Source organism: Cololabis saira, chromosome 7 (genome assembly GCF_033807715.1).
Source record: "Cololabis saira isolate AMF1-May2022 chromosome 7, fColSai1.1, whole genome shotgun sequence".
NCBI lineage: Eukaryota > Metazoa > Chordata > Actinopteri > Beloniformes > Belonidae > Cololabis > Cololabis saira.
The window spans coordinates 1054675-1078695 of record NC_084593.1 but is presented as its reverse complement, the minus strand read 5'-3'; the positions used below and the strand labels follow the sequence as shown (position 1 = coordinate 1078695).

At 43.9% G+C, this 24021-nt stretch overlaps 1 protein-coding gene across 1 annotated transcript in view; it reads left to right on the top strand.

Moving 5' to 3' along the window:
- tbc1d2 (TBC1 domain family, member 2) overlaps nucleotides 1-23800 on the top strand; it is a 28763-nt gene extending 4963 nt beyond the window's left edge. The window contains 12 exon segments of the mRNA XM_061724708.1: nucleotides 944-1106; nucleotides 5182-5305; nucleotides 8080-8323; nucleotides 15315-15647; nucleotides 16035-16182; nucleotides 16185-16471; nucleotides 18063-18353; nucleotides 18438-18638; nucleotides 20995-21182; nucleotides 21976-22282; nucleotides 23237-23358; nucleotides 23518-23800. Coding sequence (XP_061580692.1) covers nucleotides 944-1106; nucleotides 5182-5305; nucleotides 8080-8323; nucleotides 15315-15647; nucleotides 16035-16182; nucleotides 16185-16471; nucleotides 18063-18353; nucleotides 18438-18638; nucleotides 20995-21182; nucleotides 21976-22282; nucleotides 23237-23358; nucleotides 23518-23725 — 2616 coding nt within the window. The 3' untranslated portion in view covers nucleotides 23726-23800.
- Nucleotides 23801-24021: the final 221 nt, after the last annotated feature.

Below are 24021 nucleotides of genomic sequence, written 5' to 3'. Positions count from 1 at the left end.
GCGCAGAGCAAATATTCAGAGGGGGCACAAGGCTTATTAGGGCGGGCACAAAACCAGTCCTGTAGGACAGCATTTTAAGGAAAAAAGTGCATTCTCACTGCTTTCCTATTAATAATCTGTCTAAAACATGTGGAGAAATCAAATCACTTAGGTGTAAATAATGCAAGGAAGCGCACATTTTACTTTGACTGAAAACGTTTTACTCGTAACACACAACGAGGTCACATACATGTTTTCGATATATCAAGTTGATCCGTTCATGCCCCGACAGAGCGGGGGAACGGCAGGCAGCAGAGCCGGCAGTCAGAGCTGACAGCCGGCTCTGCTGCGCCAGGCGAGGTGCCGGGCGAAGCCCCGGGTGAGGCGCTGGGGGAGGCGCAAAGTGGGACGCCGGGTGAAGCACCGAGCGGGGCGCCGAGCGGGGCGCCCAGCGGGGCACAAAGTGGGGCGCAAGTTTTTGCGCAGAGCGAAGCGACCGGTGTACAGAGCGAGATGGCAGAGTCTAGAAGTCAGGCTCTGTTGAAGGGGCTGACTGGACAGACTGCCACCAGGATGGGGTTGGATGGAGAGGAGGATAGTGTAATGGAGGAGGATTTGTTTAAACTTGCTGCAAAGAGGAAAACACCAGAATCCACAGTTGACAGTGAAAATGTGAACAAAATGTCTAAAAAGACTCACAGTGTTCCCCCTCTGAGTTAGAGGAAAATACACAGGACACACTCAGCTCACGTTCGCAATCTCTCTTTCGTTCACAATCTCTCCTTCGCAATAGTTCGCTTTTGGGATATTTCTTTACCGCCAAAGAAGAAAAGTGGGGGGGCACAGTGACTGAAGTAAGCGGGCACTGCCCCCTGGTGCCCGCCCATGGCGCAGACACTGGATGAATGTCATGATGATTAGCATGGCTAAAGCTGTTGCATGATGGGAATACTCCCCCCCGCAGGCCGTGACCCGGGAACTGATGCTCTACTGGCTGCAGCAGCTGCAGGTGAAGCGCTGGCAGCACCGACGGACCGACACCTGCATAGGCCACGCCCCCGACACCTGCACAGGCCACGCCCCCGACACCTGCACAGGCCACGCCCCCGACACCTGCAGCAGCACAGGTGAGTCCGGACTAGAAAGTCCCCCTTCCTTCAAAAGAACCTTGGTAGTCTAACTGGTCTCATGGTGGTCTAACTGGTCTCATGGTGGTCTAACTGGTCTCATGGTGGTCTAACTGGTCTCATGGTGGTCTAACTGGTCTCATGGTGGTCTAACTGGTCTCATGGTGGTCTAACTGGTCTCATGGTGGTCTAACTGGTCTCATGGTGGTCTAACTGGTCCTATGGTGGTCTAACTGGTCTCATGGTGGTCTAACTGGTCTCATGGTAGTCTAACTGGTCTCATGGTGGTCTAACTGGTCTCATGGTAGTCTAACTGGTCTCATGGTGGTCTAACTGGTCTCATGGTGGTCTAACTGGTCTCATGGTGGTCTAACTGGTCTCATGGTGGTCTAACTGGTCCTATCTGGTCTAACTGGTCTCATGGTGGTCTAACTCGTCAGTTATCTATTTTGGATATTAACATGTAGAGTTTCGATAGTAATTTTGGGGTGTTTAGATCAAGTAACTCTGTTATCTTAGCGGGAAGTTGCAGATCCAGTTGATTGAGTTTATATTATTTACTTATTATGGACTTAAATTGTTGGTATTCTAAAAATGTGTTACTGCAGGTACAAAATGTCCACTTATGATTACCGTATTGTCCCGAATATAAGACGACCCTGATTATAAGACGACCACCTCTTTCTCAAGACTCAAGTTTGAAAAAAGACTTTTTGAACACCAGATTAAATTTTTATACAGAAAATAATTACAGTACATCTGAAACAAACTAACTATATATTGGACAGAAAAAGCATGTTATTTTGCCTCATTCAAATCATCATGTTGAAGTTTGCATCATAACTTCTCCTCAGCTGCCGGTTCACCTGCCGATCTTCCACCCACTTTTCTCCAGATTGTCGCTACGTTTCTCCATTTTCTGTTATCTCTTCTCTTATTTTCTTCTCTTTTCTTTCTTAACGCTATTTTTTATTTTTATATTTCGTGACAAGGGTTGGCTTTGGCCTTTTTTAAAGCATTTATGATGCTTGATGTTTTGACTGATAAATGGTAAATCTGAGATTTTAATATGGTTTAAATCACTGCACAGCAGCAGGAAATCGGACAGTTTCAGCTTACAGCCGTCCTCAGCATTGAATAATTAAGTGGGTGTCTCCCATTTATCAGAAGCCAGCTGACTCTGATCAACACTAAACCAATCAGAAAAAAATCATACATCAATCATGGAAGAGCCATGAAAATATTTAAATACAATAGAAAAAATAGAAAATATGAGTACATCAAAGAAAAATAATAAATTGATACAACTAGAAGGATATTTCAGTAAGCCACAGAAAACCCAAGAATCCACTAAAAAATACAACATAATTTGCCTAGATCCATAGTGGCATCGGGAATAGATATGTGACGGTACAATCACCATCTACTGGCTTCTGATAAATGGGAGACACCCACTTAATTATTCATTGCTGAGGACGGCTGTAAGCTGAAACGCGTCCGATTTCCTGCTGCTGTGCAGTGATTTAAACCATATTAAAGTTTTGTACTTTAAGAGAGTGCTGTCGGATTTTGATTTTTTGATATGTTTTTTTGGACTGGCACCCGGTGACACACTTTTACTCTTTTTGAGTGAGCAGGGCAAGTCTGCCGAAATCTGAGATTTCCAAATCATTGCAAGACACTTGTTCTGAATCCAGCCGTTGACTATCTAGTGAGTGATTTTAACACCATTTTCAGATAAACTGTAACTTATTAACTAAGAAATAATACTGGAGGTTGGGTGAGTTTTAACTGCTGGGTTGATGGTTAAACTGGTCTCAGGTTTCCAGTCCGGTCTGCTGGTTTCATCTAGAATCCTCCAGGGTCGGATCCCCATGGACTTGTTTTCCTGAGCTGGACAGGAAGTGGGTGTGGCCCCGTCAGGAAGTGGGTGTGGCCCCGCCCACCTCCTTCCTGTGGGGGGGGGGCGGTGAGTCATCAGACGGATCTTCAGGATCACAGCAGGATCTCCGGTTCACTGGTCTGCTGAGCCGGGAGGACGAGGAGACGAGGAGACTCCGTCTCTGTGCCCGCTGACGAGGAAGAACCGGATCGTTCTGGTCTGAGTCCACCTGGATCCAAACAGGTGTTCTGTGGTGGTTCACCTCCAGGACCTCCAGGACCTGCAGGACCTCCAGGACCTGCAGGACCTCCAGGACCTCCAGGACCTCCAGGACCTCCAGGACCTCCAGGACCTCCAGGACCTGCAGGACCTCCAGGACCTCCAGGACCTCCAGGACCTGCAGGACCTGCAGGACCTCCAGGACCTCCAGGACCTCCAGGACCTGCAGAACCTGCAGGACCTGCAGGAGACCCAGGACCTGCTGCCTCGGGGACCACCCGATGCTTCTAAAGCTCCTGTTAATGACTACGTTTCCATGCATCAATAACCCTTTTAAAACCGAATATTAGCAAAAACCCGGTTTTGCACGGCCATGTAAACACAAATAACCCCTTTGAATAACCGGAATTTGCTCATATTCCGGGTTTTAAAAACCTGAATATGACCCCTGGGTTACTCCTTTTAAAACCCGAATATTGGGTCATGTTTAGCCTAACGGAATATCCACATCAAAAGGAACAGGAATTTGTTTTCTGCACATGTTCTTTTCGCAAGGAATCCTGCTCTTTTGAGTCCAGGAAGTTCTTCTAAACACGGAGAAACACAAGACCAGGAGGAGACTAATCACTTCATAAATGTAATGAAGGATATGAACATTTATATATATGCCTATATCTCCAGATATATATATGCATTTATTATTAAAAGTTGCGCGAAGCGGGATTTGTAGGAACGCCAGTCCAGATCAATCACCGCTGGAAGACGCTGAAAAAGGAGAACCACAGTGCCGAGAAACAAAACCACTTCTCCTGGGCTGTTGATTATCCGCCGTGCTGCTGTTATTGTTGTTGTCTTGGATTTGGATACAGGAAGAAGAAGTGGAAATGACGGGAATTGCGTCATGACGTTCTCCGTGCGTCGCTGGTTTGATCCAAATATCCCAAATTATTACAATTACCATGTAAACAGGGATAACCCTGTTAGCTCACGCATGGAAACGGATTATTCCCAATGTTTCAGTAACCAGAATATTGACCTTAACTCCAATTTTGACTGCATGTAAACCAGTGTTTCTCAATCCTGGTCCTCGTGTTCCCTGTCCTGCATGTTTTAGATGTTTCCCTGCACCAACACTAGGGATGGGCGGTATAGACTAAAAAATGTATCACGATAATTTCTGGCATTTATCCCTATAACGATAAAAATGACGATAAAAAAAATACCAATTCAACTCCACCTTTGTAACTATAAATCTATCACCACATTCAGTCTTTGGAGCCAAAACACTGCTCTAAAAGATACTAAATACTAAACTACACCAATTACATTGATTTAATAAAAACCAATTAAATGAGTTACATCTGTACTGCAAAACTGGAATGACTCAGATCCTCCATGTTTGTTACACAAACACGTATCAACGGGAATTTATCTTTCTTTCTTTCTTTCTTTCTTTCTTTCTTTCTTTCTTTCTTTCTTTCTTTCTTTCTTTCTTTCTTTCTTTCTTTCTTTCTTTCTTTCTTTCTTTCTTTCTTTCTTTCTTTCTTTCTTTCTTTCTTTCTTTCTTCCTTTCCGTACGTTGTGCGTGGATTTAACTCAGAACCATAAATCAGTTTTACACAAAAACATCATCAACAGGAATTTATCGTTTTTACCGTGAGATACAAATTCTTATCGTGGGGAATTTTTTTGACGGTTTATCGTGAACGGTAAAATATCACCCATTCCTAACCAACACACCTGATTCTAATTAATGTTCCTAATTAACTTGTCACCAAGGTCTGCACAGCTCTGTTGGTGACACAGGTACTTGTATCACAGTCGGCTGAAGCAGGGAAACATCTAAAACATGCAGGACAGGGCCCCACGAGGACCAGGATGGAGAAACACTAAACGTAGTCAATGATGCGTGAAGGGAAGCCACGCCCATATGGGGGCGGGACTGTAAACATGTGTTTCCTGTTTGTGTTTCAGGAGACTTCCTGCTGACGATGGAGACTCCCCTGGGCCTGGTGGGGGAGGGGGCGGCCAGCGCCCCCCCCCGGGGGGGAGGGGGCCTCGCCAACATGTCCATCAAGCACCCGCTCATCCACATCCAGTGAGTGGGGGGGGAGTTCCTGCTGGTCCAGCGGGGGGGGTCGGGTTGGGTCGGGGGGTAGTTTATTTGTTTATTTAAAAGGATCCCCTTAAGCTGACGCCAAAACAAAAGCTAGTCTTCCTGGGGTCCAGACAATAAAATTTGTGATGCACCGAAATGAAAATTTGTGGCCGAAACCGAAACCGAAAATAATAATAAACACTTGGCCGAATACCGAACAATACCGAACATGGTTCTTCACAGTTTTTCATTTATTTTGCCAATTTTTTCACCATTGCATTTAATTTGATTTAGGCATGCTTTTAAAAGAAAAAAATCTTTTACAAAATTACAAGGTAGAAAACATTTGTTGAACATAAAAAACTGAACATTTTTTAATTTCCCAGCATTTCTTAAATATTCCAGCAGACATTATACCAGCAAAGAACAATAACTTAAAATAAATTAGCAAAATACATTTTTTGGCCATCTTTGAGCTTACGTTAGGCTTAACTGACTGAACATTGTAACATAGGCCTTAAAACAATAAAAATGTTTTTTATCATTTCAAATGATAAATCAAACTTGTAGCTGAAAGACTTTGCAGATGTTTCCCCTCTAGATATTTGAGCAGAACATTCATTGCAAACAGCCATTCTTGTATTATTCTTTGCCACTCTAAAATACTTCCACACTGCTGACATGTTTGCACCACTTCACTCCACGCTCTTCGCTGTTGATTTCCTCATCTAAACCTGGAATAGATTGATTTATGTTGTTTTGGTTCCACCTGCTGGTGAATGTTGGTAAAATTCTTATGTGGTTAGTTTTTGGTTGGCCAACGATTTATGTTTGTGGTGCGCAACAGTTACGGAGCGGCCAGTCTATTTCCTTATATTACAACGCCATTATTAATTGTTCGTTTTTTTCCCACTTATTCCACCGAACACCGAAAGTGTTTTTTTGCCATTTTCGGCCGAACAATTTCGGTTACCGAACAATCGGTGCATCACTAAATAAAATACAAAATCAAACATACAATCTCACTTCATAAAGTACATTACATTACCCTGTTGTGTTAGTGCTGCTGGAACTCCCAGCAGCCTTTGCTACAGTGGACCACACTTCCTGTCACGCCTGAAACAGTATGTTGGCCTTCGCTGTACTCGAGTGAAAAAAAAAAAGTGAAAACATTTTTGAGCCGCCACGACATGGAGAAAGCTATCCACGCTCTAGTCGGCTCCAGATTGGACTATTGCAATGCACTTTATGTTAGCATCGCCCAATCTTCTTTTAGCGTCTTCAGCTGGTACAAAATACATCTGTCCGTCTTTTAACAAACACACCCAGACGAGAGCAGATCACCCCGTAACAAACACACCCAGACGAGAGCAGATCACCCCGTAACAAACACACCCAGACGAGAGCAGATCACCCCGTAACGAACACACCCAGACGAGAGCAGATCACCCCGTAACAAACACACCCAGACGAGAGCAGATCACCCCGTAACAAACACACCCAGACAAGAGCAGATCACCCCGTAACAAACACACCCAGACGAGAGCAGATCACCCCGTAACAAACACACCCAGACGAGAGCAGATCACCCCGTAACGAACACACCCAGACCAGAGCAGATCACCCCGTAACGAACACACCCAGACGAGAGCAGATCACCCCGTAACGAACACACCCAGACCAGAGCAGATCACCCCGTAACAAACACACCCAGACGAGAGCAGATCACCCCGTAACAAACACACCCAGACGAGAGCAGATCACCCCAGTCCTCTATTCCCTTCACTGGCTGCCTGTTCGTTTTAGAGTTGATTTGAAACTTTTGATGTTTGTTTTTAAAGCTCAGAACGGCCTTGCCCTCCTTATTTATCAGAGCTTTTAACGGTGTGTGAGCCTGGCAGAGCTCTGACATCTTCCTACCAACGTTTGTTGGAAGAGCCCAGGTCAAAGCAGAAGCTCTGGGGTGACCAGTACTCCAGTACTCCAGTACTCCGGTATTCCAGTACTACAGTACTCCAGTACTCCAGTACTCAGGTACTCCAGTACTCCGGTATTCCAGTACTACAGTACTCCAGTACTCCAGTACTCAGGTACTCCAGTACTCCGGTATTCCAGTACTACAGTACTCCAGTACTCCAGTACTACAGTACTCCAGTACTCCGGTATTCCAGTACTACAGTACTCCAGTACTCCAGTACTACAGTACTCCAGTACTCCAGTACTCCAGTACTACAGTACTCCAGTACTCCGGTATTCCAGTACTACAGTACTCCAGTACTCCAGTACTACAGAAGTGCCCAGGTCAAAGCAGAAGCACTGGGGTGACCAGTACTCCAGTACTCCGGTATTCCAGTACTGCGGTACTACGGTACTACAGTACTACAGTACTCCAGTACTACAGTACTACAGTACTACAGAAGTGCCCAGGTCAAAGCAGAAGTACTGGGCAGACCAACCCTCTTCAATTGCCCCTGGCTCTGGAATCAGCTCCCCTGGGACTTACCACCATCTCTGACCTGGGCCATTTTAAATCTAAACTGAAAACGGATTCATTCAGGGTGACTTTTAATACCCAGTAGTGTGGCGACACTTTTTTATACTATGGTCTTGATGGTATGTTTTATTGCTTTATTCTGCAAGCACTTTGGTTCACCTGTAGGTTGATGTAAGGTGCTATATAAATAAAGTACACTTACAAATAAGAAATAAAAAAATGAGTTCCCTGCTGGTCCGAGGGGGGGTAGTTCCTGCTTCAGTTCTGCTCTCTCCAACAGAAACTCGGTCCACAGCCTGAAGAAGAGGCGGAGCGTCTTTCCTGCAGAGACCCCGCCCCGGACTCCACCCCGGACCCCGCCTCCATCCCGCCCAGCAGAAGCCCCGCCCCCTCCTCTCCCATTGGCCGATCCGGCGGAGGGCGGGGCGTCGCCGCTGAGCGGCAGGAGGACCAAGACCCGCCGCTCGTCCGTGACGCCAGAGCAGGAGAAGCTCATGCTGGTGGAGGAGGTGAAGGCTCAGAAGGTGAGGAGGATGGTACTAAACTAACTAGAGGTTAACTAGTACTAACTAGAGGTTTACTAACACTAACTAGAGGTTTACTAACACTAACTAGAGGTTTACTAAACACTAACTACAGGTTTACTAACACTAACTAGAGGTTTACTAAACACTAACTAGAGGTTAACTAACACTAACTAGAGGTTCACTAACACTAACTAGAGGTTTACTAACGCTAACTAGAGGTTAACTAACACTAACTAGAGGTTAACTAACACTAACTAGAGGTTTACTAACGCTAACTAGAGGTTAACTAACACTAACTTGAGGTTTACTAAACACTAACTAGAGGTTTACTAACACTAACTAGAGGTTTACTAACACTAACTAGAGGTTTCCTAACACTAACTAGAGGTTTACTAACACTAACTAGAGGTTTACTAACACTAACTAGAGGTTAACTAACACTAACTAGAGGTTTAATAACACTAACTAGAGGTTTACTAACACTAACTAGAGGTTTACTAAACACTAACTAGAGGTTTACTAACACTAACTAGAGGTTTACTAACACTAACTAGAGGTTTACTAAACACTAACTAGAGGTTAACTAACACTAACTAGAGGTTTAATAACACTAACTAGAGGTTTACTAACACTAACTAGAGGTTTACTAAACACTAACTAGAGGTTTAATAACACTAACTAGAGGTTTACTAACACTAACTAGAGGTTTACTGAACAGTAACTAGAGGTTTACTAACACTAACTAGAGGTTTACTAACACTAACTAGAGGTTTACTAACACTAACTAGAGGTTTACTAACACTAACTAGAGGTTTAACACTAACTAGAGGTTTATTAAACACTAACTAGAGGTTAACTAACACTAACTAGAGGTTTACTAACACTAACTAGAGGTTTAATAACACTAACTAGAGGTTTACTAACACTAACTAGAGGTTTACTAAACACTAACTAGAGGTTTAATAACACTAACTAGAGGTTTACTAACACTAACTAGAGGTTTACTGAACAGTAACTAGAGGTTTACTAACACTAACTAGAGGTTTACTAACACTAACTAGAGGTTTACTAACACTAACTAGAGGTTTACTAACACTAACTAGAGGTTTAACACTAACTAGAGGTTTATTAAACACTAACTAGAGGTTAACTAACACTAACTAGAGGTTTACTGAACACTAACTAGAGGTTTACTAACACTAACTAGAGGTTTACTAACACTAACTAGAGGTTTACTAACACTAACTAGAGGTTTATTAACACTAACTAGAGGTTTACTAACACTAACTAGAGGTTTACTAAACACTAACTAACTAGAGGTTTACTAACACTAACTAGAGGTTTACTAACACTAACTAGAGGTTTACTAACACTAACTAGAGGTTTACTAACACTAACTAGAGGTTTACTAAACACTAACTACAGGTTTACTAACACTAACTAGAGGTTTACTAACACTAACTAGAGGCTTTACTAACACTAACTAGAGGTTTACTAACACTAACTAGAGGCTTTACTAACACTAACTAGAGGTTTACTAACACTAACTAGAGGTTTACTAACACTAACAAGATGTTTACTAACACTAACTAACTAGAGGTTTACTAACACTAACTAGAGGTTTACTAACACTAACTAGAGGTTTACTAACACTAACTAGAGGTTTACTAACACTAACTAGAGGTTTACTAAACACTAACTAGAGGTTTACTAAACACTAACTAGAGGTTTACTAACACTAACTAGAGGTTAACTAACACTAACTAGAGGTTTACTAACACTAACTAACTAGAGGTTTACTAACACTAACTAGAGGTTTACTAACACTAACTAGAGGTTTACTAACACTAACTAGAGGTTTACTAACACTAACAAGAGGTTTACTAACACTAACTAACTAGAGGTTTACTAACACTAACTAGAGGTTTACTAAACACTAACTAGAGGTTTATTAACACTAACTAGAGGTTTACTAACACTAACTAGAGGTTTACTAACACTAACTAGAGGTTTGCTAACACTAACTAGAGGTTTACTAACACTAACTAGAGGTTTACTAAACACTAACTAGAGGTTAACTAACACTAACTAGAGGTTTACTAACACTAACTACAGGTTTACTAAACACTAACTAACTAGAGGTTTACTAAACACTAACTAGAGGTTTACTAACACTAACTAGAGGTTTATTAACACTAACTAGAGGTTTACTAAACACTAACTAGAGGTTAACACTAACTAGAGGTTTACTGAACACTAACTAGAGGTTAACACTAACTAGAGGTTTACTAACACTAACTAGAGGTTTACTAAACACTAACTAGAGGTTAACACTAACTAGAGGTTTACTAAACACTAACTAGAGGTTTACTAACACTAACTAGAGGTTTACTAACACTAACTAGAGGTTTACTAACACTAACTAGAGGTTTACTAAACACTAACTAGAGGTTTATTAACACTAACTAGAGGTTTACTAACACTAACTAGAGGTTTACTAACACTAACTAGAGGTTTGCTAACACTAACTAGAGGTTTACTAACACTAACTAGAGGTTTACTAAACACTAACTAGAGGTTAACTAACACTAACTAGAGGTTTACTAACACTAACTACAGGTTTACTAAACACTAACTAACTAGAGGTTTACTAAACACTAACTAGAGGTTTACTAACACTAACTAGAGGTTTATTAACACTAACTAGAGGTTTACTAAACACTAACTAGAGGTTAACACTAACTAGAGGTTTACTGAACACTAACTAGAGGTTAACACTAACTAGAGGTTTACTAACACTAACTAGAGGTTTACTAAACACTAACTAGAGGTTAACACTAACTAGAGGTTTACTAAACACTAACTAGAGGTTTACTAACACTAACTAGAGGTTTACTAAACACTAACTAGAGGTTTACTAACACTATCTAGAGGTTTACTAAACACTAACTAGAGGTTTACTAACACTAACTAGGGGTTTACTAAACACTAACTTGAGGTTTACTGAACACTAACTAGAGGTTTACTAACACTAACTAGAGGTTTATTAACACTAACTAGAGGTTTACTAAACACTAACTAGAGGTTTACTAAACACTAACTAGAGGTTTACTAACACTAACTAGAGGTTTACTAAACACTAACTAGAGGTTTACTAAACACTAACTACAGGTTTACTAAACACTAACTAACTAGAGGTTTACTAACACTAACTAGAGGTTTACTAACACTAACAAGAGGTTTACTAAACACTAACTAACTAGAGGTTTACTAACACTAACTAGAGGTTTACTAACACTAACTAACTAGAGGTTTACTAACACTAACTAGAGGTTTACTAACACTAACTAGAGGTTTACTAACACTAACAAGAGGTTTACTAAACACTAACTAGAGGTTTACTAACACTAACTAGAGGTTTACTAAACACTAACTAGAGGTTAACTAACACTAACTAGAGGTTAACTAACACTAAATAGAGGTTTACTAAACACTAACTAGAGGTTTACTAACACTAACTAGAGGTTTACTAACACTAACTACAGGTTTACTAACACTAACTAGAGGTTTACTAAACACTAACTAGAGGTTTACTGAACACTAACTAGAGGTTTACTAACACTAACTAGAGGTTTACTAAACACTAACTAGAGGTTTACTGAACAGTAACTAGAGGTTTACTAACACTAACTAGAGGTTTATTAACACTAACTAGAGGTTTACTAACACTAACTAGAGGTTTATTAACACTAACTAGAGGTTTACTAACACTAACTAGAGGTTTACTAAACACTAACTAGAGGTTTACTAACACTAACTAGAGGTTTATTAACACTAACTAGAGGTTCACTAACACTAACTAGAGGTTTACTAACACTAACTAACTAGAGGTTTGCTAACACTAACTAACTAGAGGTTTACTAACACTAACTAGAGGTTTACTAAACACTAACTTGAGGTTTACTGAACACTAACTAGAGGTTTACTAACACTAACTAGAGGTTTACTAACACTAACTAGAGGTTTACTAAACACTAACTAGAGGTTTACTAACACTAACTAACTAGAGGTTTACTGAACACTAACTAGAGGTTTACTAACACTAACTAACTAGAGGTTTACTGAACACTAACTAGAGGTTTACTAACACTAACTAGAGGTTTGCTAACACTAACTAGAGGTTTATTAACACTAACTAGAGGTTTACTAACACTAACTAGAGGTTTACTAACACTAGAGGTTTACTAAACACTAACTAGAGGTTTACTAACACTAACTAGAGGTTTATTAACACTAACTAGAGGTTTACTAACACTAACTAGAGGTTTACTAACACTAACTAGAGGTTTATTAACACTAACTAGAGGTTTACTAACACTAACTAGAGGTTTACTAAACACTAACTAGAGGTTTGCTAACACTAACTAGAGGTTTATTAACACTAACTAGAGGTTTACTAACACTAACTAGAGGTTTACTAACACTAACTAGAGGTTTACTAAACACTAACTAGAGGTTTACTAACACTAACTAGAGGTTTACTAAACACTAACTAGAGGTTTATTAACACTAACTAGAGGTTTACTAAACACTAACTACAGGTTTACTAAACACTAACTAACTAGAGGTTTACTAAACACTAACTAACTAGAGGTTTACTAACACTAACTAGAGGTTTACTAACACTAACTAACTAGAGGTTTACTAACACTAACTAGAGGTTTACTAACACTAACTAGAGGTTTACTAACACTAACAAGATGTTTACTAAACACTAACTAACTAGAGGTTTACTAACACTAACTAGAGGTTTACTAACACTAACTAACTAGAGGTTTACTAAACAATAACTAGAGGTTTACTAACACTAACAAGATGTTTACTAAACACTAACTAACTAGAGGTTTACTAACACTAACTAGAGGTTTACTAACACTAACTAACTAGAGGTTTACTAACACTAACTAGAGGTTTACTAACACTAACTAGAGGTTTACTAACACTAACAAGAGGTTTACTAAACACTAACTAGAGGTTTACTAACACTAACTAGAGGTTTACTAAACACTAACTAGAGGTTAACTAACACTAACTAGAGGTTAACTAACACTAACTAGAGGTTTACTAAACACTAACTAGAGGTTTACTAACACTAACTAGAGGTTTACTAACACTAACTACAGGTTTACTAACACTAACTAGAGGTTTACTAAACACTAACTAGAGGTTTACTGAACACTAACTAGAGGTTTACTAACACTAACTAGAGGTTTACTAAACACTAACTAGAGGTTTACTAAACACTAACTAGAGGTTTACTGAACAGTAACTAGAGGTTTACTAACACTAACTAGAGGTTTATTAACACTAACTAGAGGTTTACTAACACTAACTAGAGGTTTATTAACACTAACTAGAGGTTTACTAACACTAACTAGAGGTTTACTAAACACTAACTAGAGGTTTACTAACACTAACTAGAGGTTTATTAACACTAACTAGAGGTTCACTAACACTAACTAGAGGTTTACTAACACTAACTAACTAGAGGTTTGCTAACACTAACTAACTAGAGGTTTGCTAACACTAACTAGAGGTTTACTAAACACTAACTTGAGGTTTACTGAACACTAACTAGAGGTTTACTAACACTAACTAGAGGTTTACTAACACTAACTAGAGGTTTACTAAACACTAACTAGAGGTTTACTAACACTAACTAACTAGAGGTTTACTGAACACTAACTAGAGGTTTACTAACACTAACTAGAGGTTTACTAACACTAACTAGAGGTTTGCTAACACTAACTAGAGGTTTATTAACACTAACTAGAGGTTTACTAACACTAACTAGAGGTTTACTAACACTAACTAGAGGTTTGCTAACACTAACTAGAGGTTTATTAACACTAACTAGAGGTTTACTAACACTAACTAGAGGTTTACTAACACTAACTAGAGGTTTACTAAACACTAACTAGAGGTTTACTAACACTAACTAGAGGTTTATTAACACTAACTAGAGGTTTACTAACACTAACTAGAGGTTTACTAACACTAACTAGAGGTTTACTAACACTAACTAGAGGTTTACTAACTAGAGGTTTACTAACACTAACTAGAGGTTTACTAACACTAACTAGAGGTTTATTAACACTAACTAGAGGTTTACTAACACTAACTAGAGGTTTACTAAACACTAACTAGAGGTTTGCTAACACTAACTAGAGGTTTATTAACACTAACTAGAGGTTTACTAACACTAACTAGAGGTTTACTAACACTAACTAGAGGTTTACTAACACTAACTAGAGGTTTACTAAACACTAACTAGAGGTTAACTAACACTAACTAGAGGTTTACTAAACAATAACTAGAGGTTTACTAAACAATAACTAGAGGTTTACTGACACTAACTAGAGGTTTACTAACACTAACTAGAGGTTTACTAAACACTAACTAGAGGTTTACTAAACAATAACTAGAGGTTTACTAACACTAACTAGAGGTTTACTAAACACTGACTAGTAACAAGTTATTGAACCTCCATCCTTGATGTCCCTAAGACTTGTCTGAAGTTTAGCTAACAGTTCTGGTTCATCTTCATAGACAAATACAGCTGCGTATCATCAGCATAGCAACGAACATTGAGACCCTAGAACTGAACCCTGCTAGCAGACCCTAGCACTGGACCATGCTAGCCAACCCTAAAACTGAACCCTGCTAGCAGACCCTAAAACTGAACCCTGCTAGCAGACCCTAGAACTGAACTCTGCTAGCCGACCCTAAAACTGAACCCTGCTAGCAGACCCTAGAACTGAACCCTGCTAGCAGACCCTAGCACTGGACCCTGCTAGCAGACCCTAGCACTGGACCCTGCTAGCAGACCCTAGAACTGGACCCTGCTAGCAGACCCTAGCACTGAACCCTGCGGGACACCATACATGATGATGAAGATGAGTTTAATGATGAAGATCTCCTCCTGCAGGAGCTGGTCCTGATCCTCCACAGGGCCCTGGAAGCAGCTCAGCTGGAGAAAAGGTCGTGCGCCGAGTTCCTGGCGGAGGACGGCGAGCAGCGGCGCCTGGAGCTGCTGCGCCACGGCCAGCGCCAGGCGGCTAACGCCCAGCAGCGCCTGGAGGACGCCGCCGTGGAGGCGGCTAACGCTCAGCGGCGCCTGGAGGACGCCGCCGCGGAGGCGGGGCTACTGAGGGCGGGGCTGGCCGACCGGGACGCCCGGCTGGCCGACCGGGACGCCCGGCTGGCCCGGCTGCAGGAGGAGGTCCGGGATCTCCGGGACCAGAACCAGGCCCAGCAGCAGGTGGTGTGCTGCATCACAGTGCTACAGCTAACTTTATATCCGGGTTTTAGCGTGCTAAAGCTAACTTTATATCCGGGTTTCATAATGCTAAAGCTAACTATATATCCGGGTTTTAGCGTGCTAAAGCTAACTTTATATCCTGGGTTTCATAATGCTTAAGCTAACTATATATCCGGGTTTTAGCAAGCTAAAGCTAACTTTATATCCGGGTTTTAGCCAGCTAAAGCTAGCTTTATATCCGGGTTTTAGCAAGCTAAAGCTAGCTTTATATCCTGGGTTTTAGCAAGCTAAAGATAACTATATATCCTGGACCTCAGACCGGGTCTGGACCTCAGACCGGGTCCCTGCAGGCGCCCCCTCCGCTAACCGTGTACCTGGTTCTTGCAGGTGATCCAGAAGCTGTCCGACCAGGTGACCTCCGGTCTGTCCGAGCCAGTCCGGTCCCCCGTACCGACCCGGTCTCCGGCCCGGTCCCCCTTACCGACCCGGTCTCCGGCCCGGTCCCCCTTACCGACCCGGTCTCGGTCTCCGGTGGGGGGTCCGGACTCCCAGACCTCCAGGTGGCTCCAGCAGCAGGTGGACGACCTGAAGGTGACGTATCCGGACTCTGGTGTTGGTACCGGGACCAGGAGTTGGGTTCTGGTTCTGGTTCTGGTTCTGAGACTCTGGTTCTGAGACGGGGTACCAGTCCAGGTTCTGGTTCTGTGTTGCAGGACGACTTGGAGGCGTACCAGACCCAGAACCGGTTCCTGAACTCTGAGATCTTCCAGCTGACCCGCCTGTGGAGGAAAAGCTCGGAGACGGAGAAGAGTCTGATGGTGAAGGTCGGTCCCCCAGACCCGTCCCCTGTCCCCCAGAACTGTCCCCTGTCCCCCAGACCTGTCCCCTGTCCTCTGATTGGCTCCTGGTCTGCCCCCTGTCCTTTGATTGCCTTGTTGTCTGTCTCCTGTCTTCTAACTGGTCCGTAGCCTGTCCTCTGATTTCCCCGACTTCTGATTGGCCAGAGGCCTGTCCCCTGTCCCTTGATTGTGCTGCCACATGTCCCGTGTCCTCTGTCCTTTGATTGGCCGGGTACTTCAATTCAATTCAATTTTATTTATATAGCGTCTAATACAACAGATGTTGTCTCTAGACGCTTTCCAGAGATCCAGAACATGAACATAAACATAAACATAAACATGAACATAAACATGAAAATAAACCCCCGAGCAGTTATTACATAAACAATGGCAGGTAAAAACTCCCCTAGTGGGAGAAAAGCCTTAAACAGTGGCAAGGAAAAACTCCCCTTTAGGAGGGAAGAAACCTAGCTCCCGAGGCTCCGGCCTGCAAACATGCACAAAAGAGAAAAAAGGGGGGCCGGCACAAGAAACTACAGGAACGATGGACAAAAACGATAGCTATGAGATATTTATAATAGATAAAAATGGTAATGGAGAAGAGAGGAAGGGAAGAGGAGAGGAGAAGAAGGGTGAGAGGTACCGCCCAGTGGATCATGTCGGTGCCCCCCTGCAGCATAAGCCTATAGCAGCATATGTACCACCAAGCTATATTTGAGACCAACTATTATAGTCTTGTTCTATAGCTGCAACTATGACTACTGACTCTAACACACTAGAGTTTACACTACCTAGAGATTTACCAACACCAGCTAGAGGTTTACTAAACACTAACTATAGGCTTTACTAAACAGAAAGGTTTTAAGTTTAGTTTTAAAGGTGGAGGTGGTGTCAGCCTCCTTAACTCAGATTGGAAGTTGGTTCCATAGTAGTGGTGCCTGATAGCAGAACGCCCTCCCTCCAAATCTACATTTAGATACTCTAGGAACTACGAGTAAACCTGCACTCTGAGAGCGGAGAGCTCTGCCAGGAACATAAGGCACTATCAGGTCTTGTAAATACTGCGGAGCTAAGCCGTTTTGGGCTTTATACGCAAGTAATAACATTTTAAATTGGATTCTGAATTTTACGGGTAACCAATGGAGCGACGCTAACACTGGAGAGACGTGGTCTCTCCTGCTGATTCCTGTCAGTACTCGTGCTGCTGCATTCTAGATCAGCTGGAGCCTATTCAGCAAATTACTTGGACATCCTGCTAACAACACATTACAGTAATCCAGTCTAGAAGATACAAACGCATGAACTAGTTTTTCTGCATCACTCTGCGAGAGGATTTTCCTAATTTTTGCAATATTACGGAGATGGAAAAACAGGGTACCTGTCTCCTGTCCTTTGATTGGCTCATCATTGGTTTCCTGTCTCCTGATTGTGCCCCCTGTCCTCTGATTGGCTTGATACCTGTCTCCTGTCCTCTGATTGGGCCGTCATTTGTCTCCTGTCCTCTGATTGGGCCGTCATTTGTCTCCTGTCCTCTGATTGGGCCGTCATTTGTATCCTGTCCTCTGATTGGCTACAGTGCTCCCACCTGGAGTCCTCCCTCTGCCAGGTGGAGAGCCGCTACCTGGGCGTCCTGCGGAAGCTGCAGGAGGACAAATCTCTGGACCGGAGCCAGCAGGAGGCCGTCCAGAGGACCATCGAGGACGTTCTAGGGGGGACGATGGAGACGGGGGTCCCGCCAAAGACCGCCGTCCCGCTGGACCACGACCAGTACGGGTTCAAGATCCTGCCGGACTATGAGGTGGAGGACATGAAGCTGCTGGCCAAGATCCAGGCGCTGGAAATCCGGTCGCACAACCTCCGGCTGCAGGTGCAGGTCCAGCAGGTCCACCGGGTCGGTCCGGCCCACAGGTCCGGGTCGGTGGTCTGACCCCCGTCCCCTTTGTCCCCCCAGCAAGGACCGGAGCGCCCCCTGCTGGCCCGCTGGGCCCGGTTCCTGGCCGGCCGCTCGGACCAGGACCTGAGTCCGTCCCCGGAGCTGAAGGCCCTGCTGAGGGGGGGCGTCCCGCCGGAGTACCGGCCCCGGATCTGGCGCTGGCTGGTCCGGACCAGGACCAGGACCCTGAGGGAGCGGCACCCGCAGCGCTACCAGCAGGTGAGACCCCGTCTAAACCCGTCTAGACCAGGGGTTCCAAATGTGCGGCCCGCAAGAAGTTTCCAACGCAAAAAAACGAAATATTAATTTACTAAAAAGGAAGGCATACAAAATTGCCATGAATCGCAGCATATCCCATAATATATTTCTTCTACAAATCCATCGTTATTCCACAAAGCAGATGTGCAGCAGATGCAGCAGTTTGACATTTTTTTTGTTTTCTAGAATGAATTTGCCGATTTTATTTCTTTGTAGACAGTCGTTTATTTTTATTAACTGACTACTATTATATATTTTCGCAGGAAAAATATCACTGCTAAAAAAGATGATAGAAGATATTTATTCTGAGAATTTCAGTTTTGAATACGAGGATAGTGACAAAGTAAAACAGTTAAAAGAAGTTCTGACTTTTTCAGCACACTGGCGTAAATATCCGCGCAAATTTTTAAAAATAAATACACTTAATTGTACTGGAAAAATCTCTAAATCACAAAGAAACACTCTAGGATGTAATAAGAAAGATTTTGCTTTTAATTATATTTCCTATAAAAAAGCAAAATATAAGAAAAACATACTTGTTTCTGTTTATCTTTGTAAAATGTTATTAAAAGTATCTTATACATAATTTGAAAAAAAACGAGAAATTTCAAGAAAAGATCCTGAAGAAATATATTTTACATAATTAGAGTGTAAACAAAGTGCATATTTCCTTTAAAATTAACTAAACTGATATTGAATTAGATGACAATAGTAAAAAAAAAAAAAAGAATTAGAGAAAAAATTTTCCACACAGTTTTTGTTATTTTGAGCGTGCGGACCGCGAGAAAAAAATTGGTCAAAGAAAAATGAGTTTGACACCCCTGGTCTACCGTCTACACCGGTCCAGAACCGTTTACACCGGTCCAGAACCGTCTACACCGGTCCAGAATCGCAGTAAAAGACAGACACGTAGGAAGGCAAAATATGCCGCGACTGGAATCGAACCCGCATCGCCGTTCAGGGTAAGGTTTAGATTAGTCGCCTGCTCAACCCGTTACAAAACAATAGTCCATCTCTCCAGATGTAGCTCCGCATGTCGGAGACAGGAACTCCTCAAACCATCCATCCATCGTTAGCTCCTCCCCGGAGATCAAAGTTCACCCTCAACATGACTCATTAATTGTTAACGAAAATAAAAAATAAACTTTAACACCAGCTACTTTTTTCTACCTGCTGTAACCGTCAACAAATCTGTACCAGTTGGTTGTTGCCATGGAAACATTGTTGCTTCCCTGACGTGGAATGATCTGCTGTGATGAGACTTTAGAATAGAAGCCGTGGTATAAGCTCATTATACCACAGTTAACAACCAATCAGATCATTATACCACAGTTAACAACCAATCAGATCATTATACCACAGTTAACAACCAATCAGATCATTATACCACAGTTAACAACCAATCAGATCATTATACCACAGTTAACAACCAATCAGATCATTATACCACAGTTAACAACCAATCAGATTGCAAGATTTCACCTTTCTGTCTAGACGGTTCTAGATCTATCTGGACCGGTGCAGACTGTCTAAACCGGTCTACACCGGTATATACATCCATCCATCCATCCATCCATCCATCCATCCATCCATCCATCCATCCATCCATTAATCCATCCATCCATCATCCATCCATCCATCCATTAATCCATCCATCATCCATCCATCCATCATCCATCCATCATCCATCATCCATCCATCATCCATCATCCATCCATCCATCCATCCATCCATCCATCCATCATCCATCCATCATCCATCCATCCATCATCCATCCATCATCCATCATCCATCATCCATCATCCATCATCCATCCATCATCCATCCATCCATTAATCCATCCATCATCCATCCATCCATTAATCCATCATCCATCCATTAATCCATCCATCCATCCATCCATTAATCCATCCATCATCCATCCATCATCCATCCATCCATCCATTAATCCATCCATCATCCATCCATCCATCATCCATCTATCCATCATCCATCCATCATCCATCCATCCATCCATTAATCCATCCATCATCCATCCATTAATCCATCCATCATCCATCCATCCATCATCCATCCATCATCCATCCATCATCCATCCATCCATCCATCCATTAATCCATCCATCCATCCATCCATTAATCCATCCATCATCCATCATCCATCCATCCATCCATCCATCATTTATCCATCCATCATCCATCCATCCATCCATCCATCATCCATCCATCATCCATCCATCCATCATCCATCCATCATCCATCCATCATCCATCCATCCATCCATCATCCATCCTCCCTCTAATCCCTCCTTCCTCCAGTTGTGTGAACAGACTCGGTCATCCCTCCATCCAGCCTCCCATCAGATCCAGCTGGACCTGCATCGAACCCTGACGACCAATCAGCACTTCTCCTCCCCGTCAAGCCCCGCCCTCCAGCAGCTGCGCCGCGTGCTGCTAGCCTTTAGCTGGCACAACGCCGCCGTGGGCTACTGCCAGGGCCTCAACAGGTTGGGGGGCTACTGCCTTTTATGATGAGCTTTAGCATGCTAAAGCTCACATTTATGATGAGCTTTAGCATGCTAAAGCTAACATTTTATGCTGAGCTTTAGCATGTTACAGCTAACATTTTATGATGAGATTAAGCATGCTAAAGTTAACATTTTATGATGAGCTTTAGCATGCTAAAGCTAACGTTTATGATGAGCTTTAGCATGCTAAAGCTAACGTTTTATGATGAGCTTAAGCATGCTAAAGCTAACGGTTATGATGAGCTTTAGCATGTTACAGCTAACGTTTATGACAAGCTTTAGCATGCTAAAGCTAACGTTTATGATGAGCTTTAGCATGCTAAAGCTAACGTTTTATGATGAGCTTTAGCATGCTAAAGCTAACGTTTATGATGAGCTTTAGCATGCTAAAGCTAACGTTTATGATGAGCTTTAGCATGCTAAAGCTAACGTTTATGATGAGCTTTAGCATGCTAAAGCTAACGTTTATGATGAGCTTTAGCATGTCTAAGCTAATGTTTATGATGAGCTTTAGCATGTCTAAGCTAACGTTTATGATGAGCTTTAGCATGCTAAAGCTAACGTTTATGATGAGCTTTAGCATGTCTAAGCTAACGTTTATGATGAGCTTTAGCATGTCTAAGCTAACGTTTATGCTGAGCTTTAGCATGCTAAAGCTAACGTTTATGCTGAGCTTTAGCATGTTACAGCTAACATTTTATGCTGAGCTTTAGCATGTCTAAGCTAACGTTTATGCTGAGCTTTAGCATGTCTACGCTAACGTTTCCCCCAGGCTGGCGGCCCTGGCCCTGCTGGTCCTGCAGGACGAGGAGGATTCCTTCTGGCTGCTGGTGGCGGTGGTGGAGGCCCTGCTGCCCCCGGGCTACTACGCCCCCCCCCTGCTGGGGGCCCAGGCGGACCAGCGGGTGCTCAAGGACCTGCTGGAGGAGAAGCTGCCCCGGCTGGCGGCGCACCTGCAGGCGCGGGACGTGGACGTGACGCTGGTCTCGCTCGGCTGGTTCCTGGTCGTCTTCGTGGAGAATCTGGCATCGGACCTGCTGCTGCCGCTGTGGGACGCCTTCCTGTACGAGGGCAGCAAGGTACCTGAACGCACCGCTGGGGGGGGGGGGCGCCTTCCTGTACGTGGGCAGCAAGTACCTGAACGCACCGCTGGGGGGGGGACGCCTTCCTGTACGTGGGCAGCAAGTACCTGAACGCACCGCTGGGGGGGGGGGCCTTCCTGTACGAGGGCAGCAAGGTACCTGAACACACCGCTGGGGGGGGGGGGCCTTCCTGTACGAGGGCAGCAAGGTACCTGAACGCACCGCTGGGGGGGGACACCTTCCTGTACGAGGGCAGCAAGGTACCTGAACGCACCGCTGGGGGGGGCCTGAACGCACCGCTGGGGGGGGGGGCCTGAACGCACCGCTGGGGGGGGGGGCCTTCCTGTACGAGGGCAGCAAGGGGGGGCGCCTGAACGCACCGCAACTCAGTAAGTTTGTATCTGCACGTCTTGTTCCGCTACGCTCTGTGGTGTGTTCAGGTGCGTTCAGGTGCGTTCAGGTGCGTTCAGGTGCAGTGATCGTGGTGCGTTCAGGTGCGTTCATGTGCGTTCAGGTGCATTCAGGTGCAGTGATCGTGGTGCGTTCAGGTGCAGTGATCGTGGTGCGTTCAGGTGCATTCAGGTGCATTCAGGTGCGTTCAGGTGCGTTCAGGTGCGTTCAGGTGCAGTGATCGTGGTGCATTCAGATGCGTTCAGGTGCATTCAGGTGCAGTGGTCGTGGTGCATTCAGATGCGTTCAGGTGCGTTCAGGTGCAGTGGTCGTGGTGCGTTCAGGTGCATTCAGGTGCGTTCAGGTGCGTTCAGGTGCAGTGATCGTGGTGCGTTCAGGTGCAGTGATTGTGGTGCGTTGAGGTGCGTTGAGGTGCAGTGGTCGTGGTGCATTCAGGTGCGTTCAGGTGCAGTGGTCGTGGTGCATTCAGATGCGTTCAGGTGCGTTCAGGTGCAGTGATCGTGGTGCGTTCAGGTGCGTTCAGGTGTGCTGTTTCTGCAGGTCTTGTTCCGCTACGCTCTGGCCATCTTCAAGTACAAGCAGGACGAGCTCCTGCGACTCAGCGACGGCGTGGAGATCTACCAGTACCTGCGCTGCTGCACCAGGACCATCTCCGACGGCAGGTAGGCTCCGCCCCCTCCTGATGACGTCACGGCGGCGGGCTCCGCCCCCTCCTGGTGATGTCACGGCGGTGGGCCACGCCCCCTGGTGACGTCACACGCCCCGTGATGACATCACAGCTGGGCCACGCCCCCTATGACATCACCTCCCTCTGTGTGCAGGAAGCTGGCGGCCATCGCCTTCGGGGACATGAACCCGTTCCCGCGGCGCCTGCTGAGGACCCGGCGGACGGCGCACCTGCAGGTGCTGCAGGCCGAGCTGCAGGTGCAGGAGGAGCAGCAGAAGGAGCTGGGTCTGGACCTGGACCTGGACCTGGACCTGGACAAGGACCTGGGGACGGGGGCCAGCGAGGACGACGACGACCTCTGATCCCGGAGGGATCCACCGGGATCAGGGACTTATTTATTGATAGATTGATGGATGGATGATAGATAAATAAATAGATAGATAGTCTCTCTACATGTTCAAAAGTGTTATTAATAAAGTTGTGATGTGTTCAATGACACCAGGAAACAGTCGTTTTTCATGGTTTTCTCTTCAAAATGTCACATAATACTATAATGAAAAGCTTGTAATTAAAAACCTGCTAATTATCACCAAACCTTTTCACTTTTTCATGAGGTTTTAAGACAAAGATAAACCAGTTCACCTCTAAACCTAACATA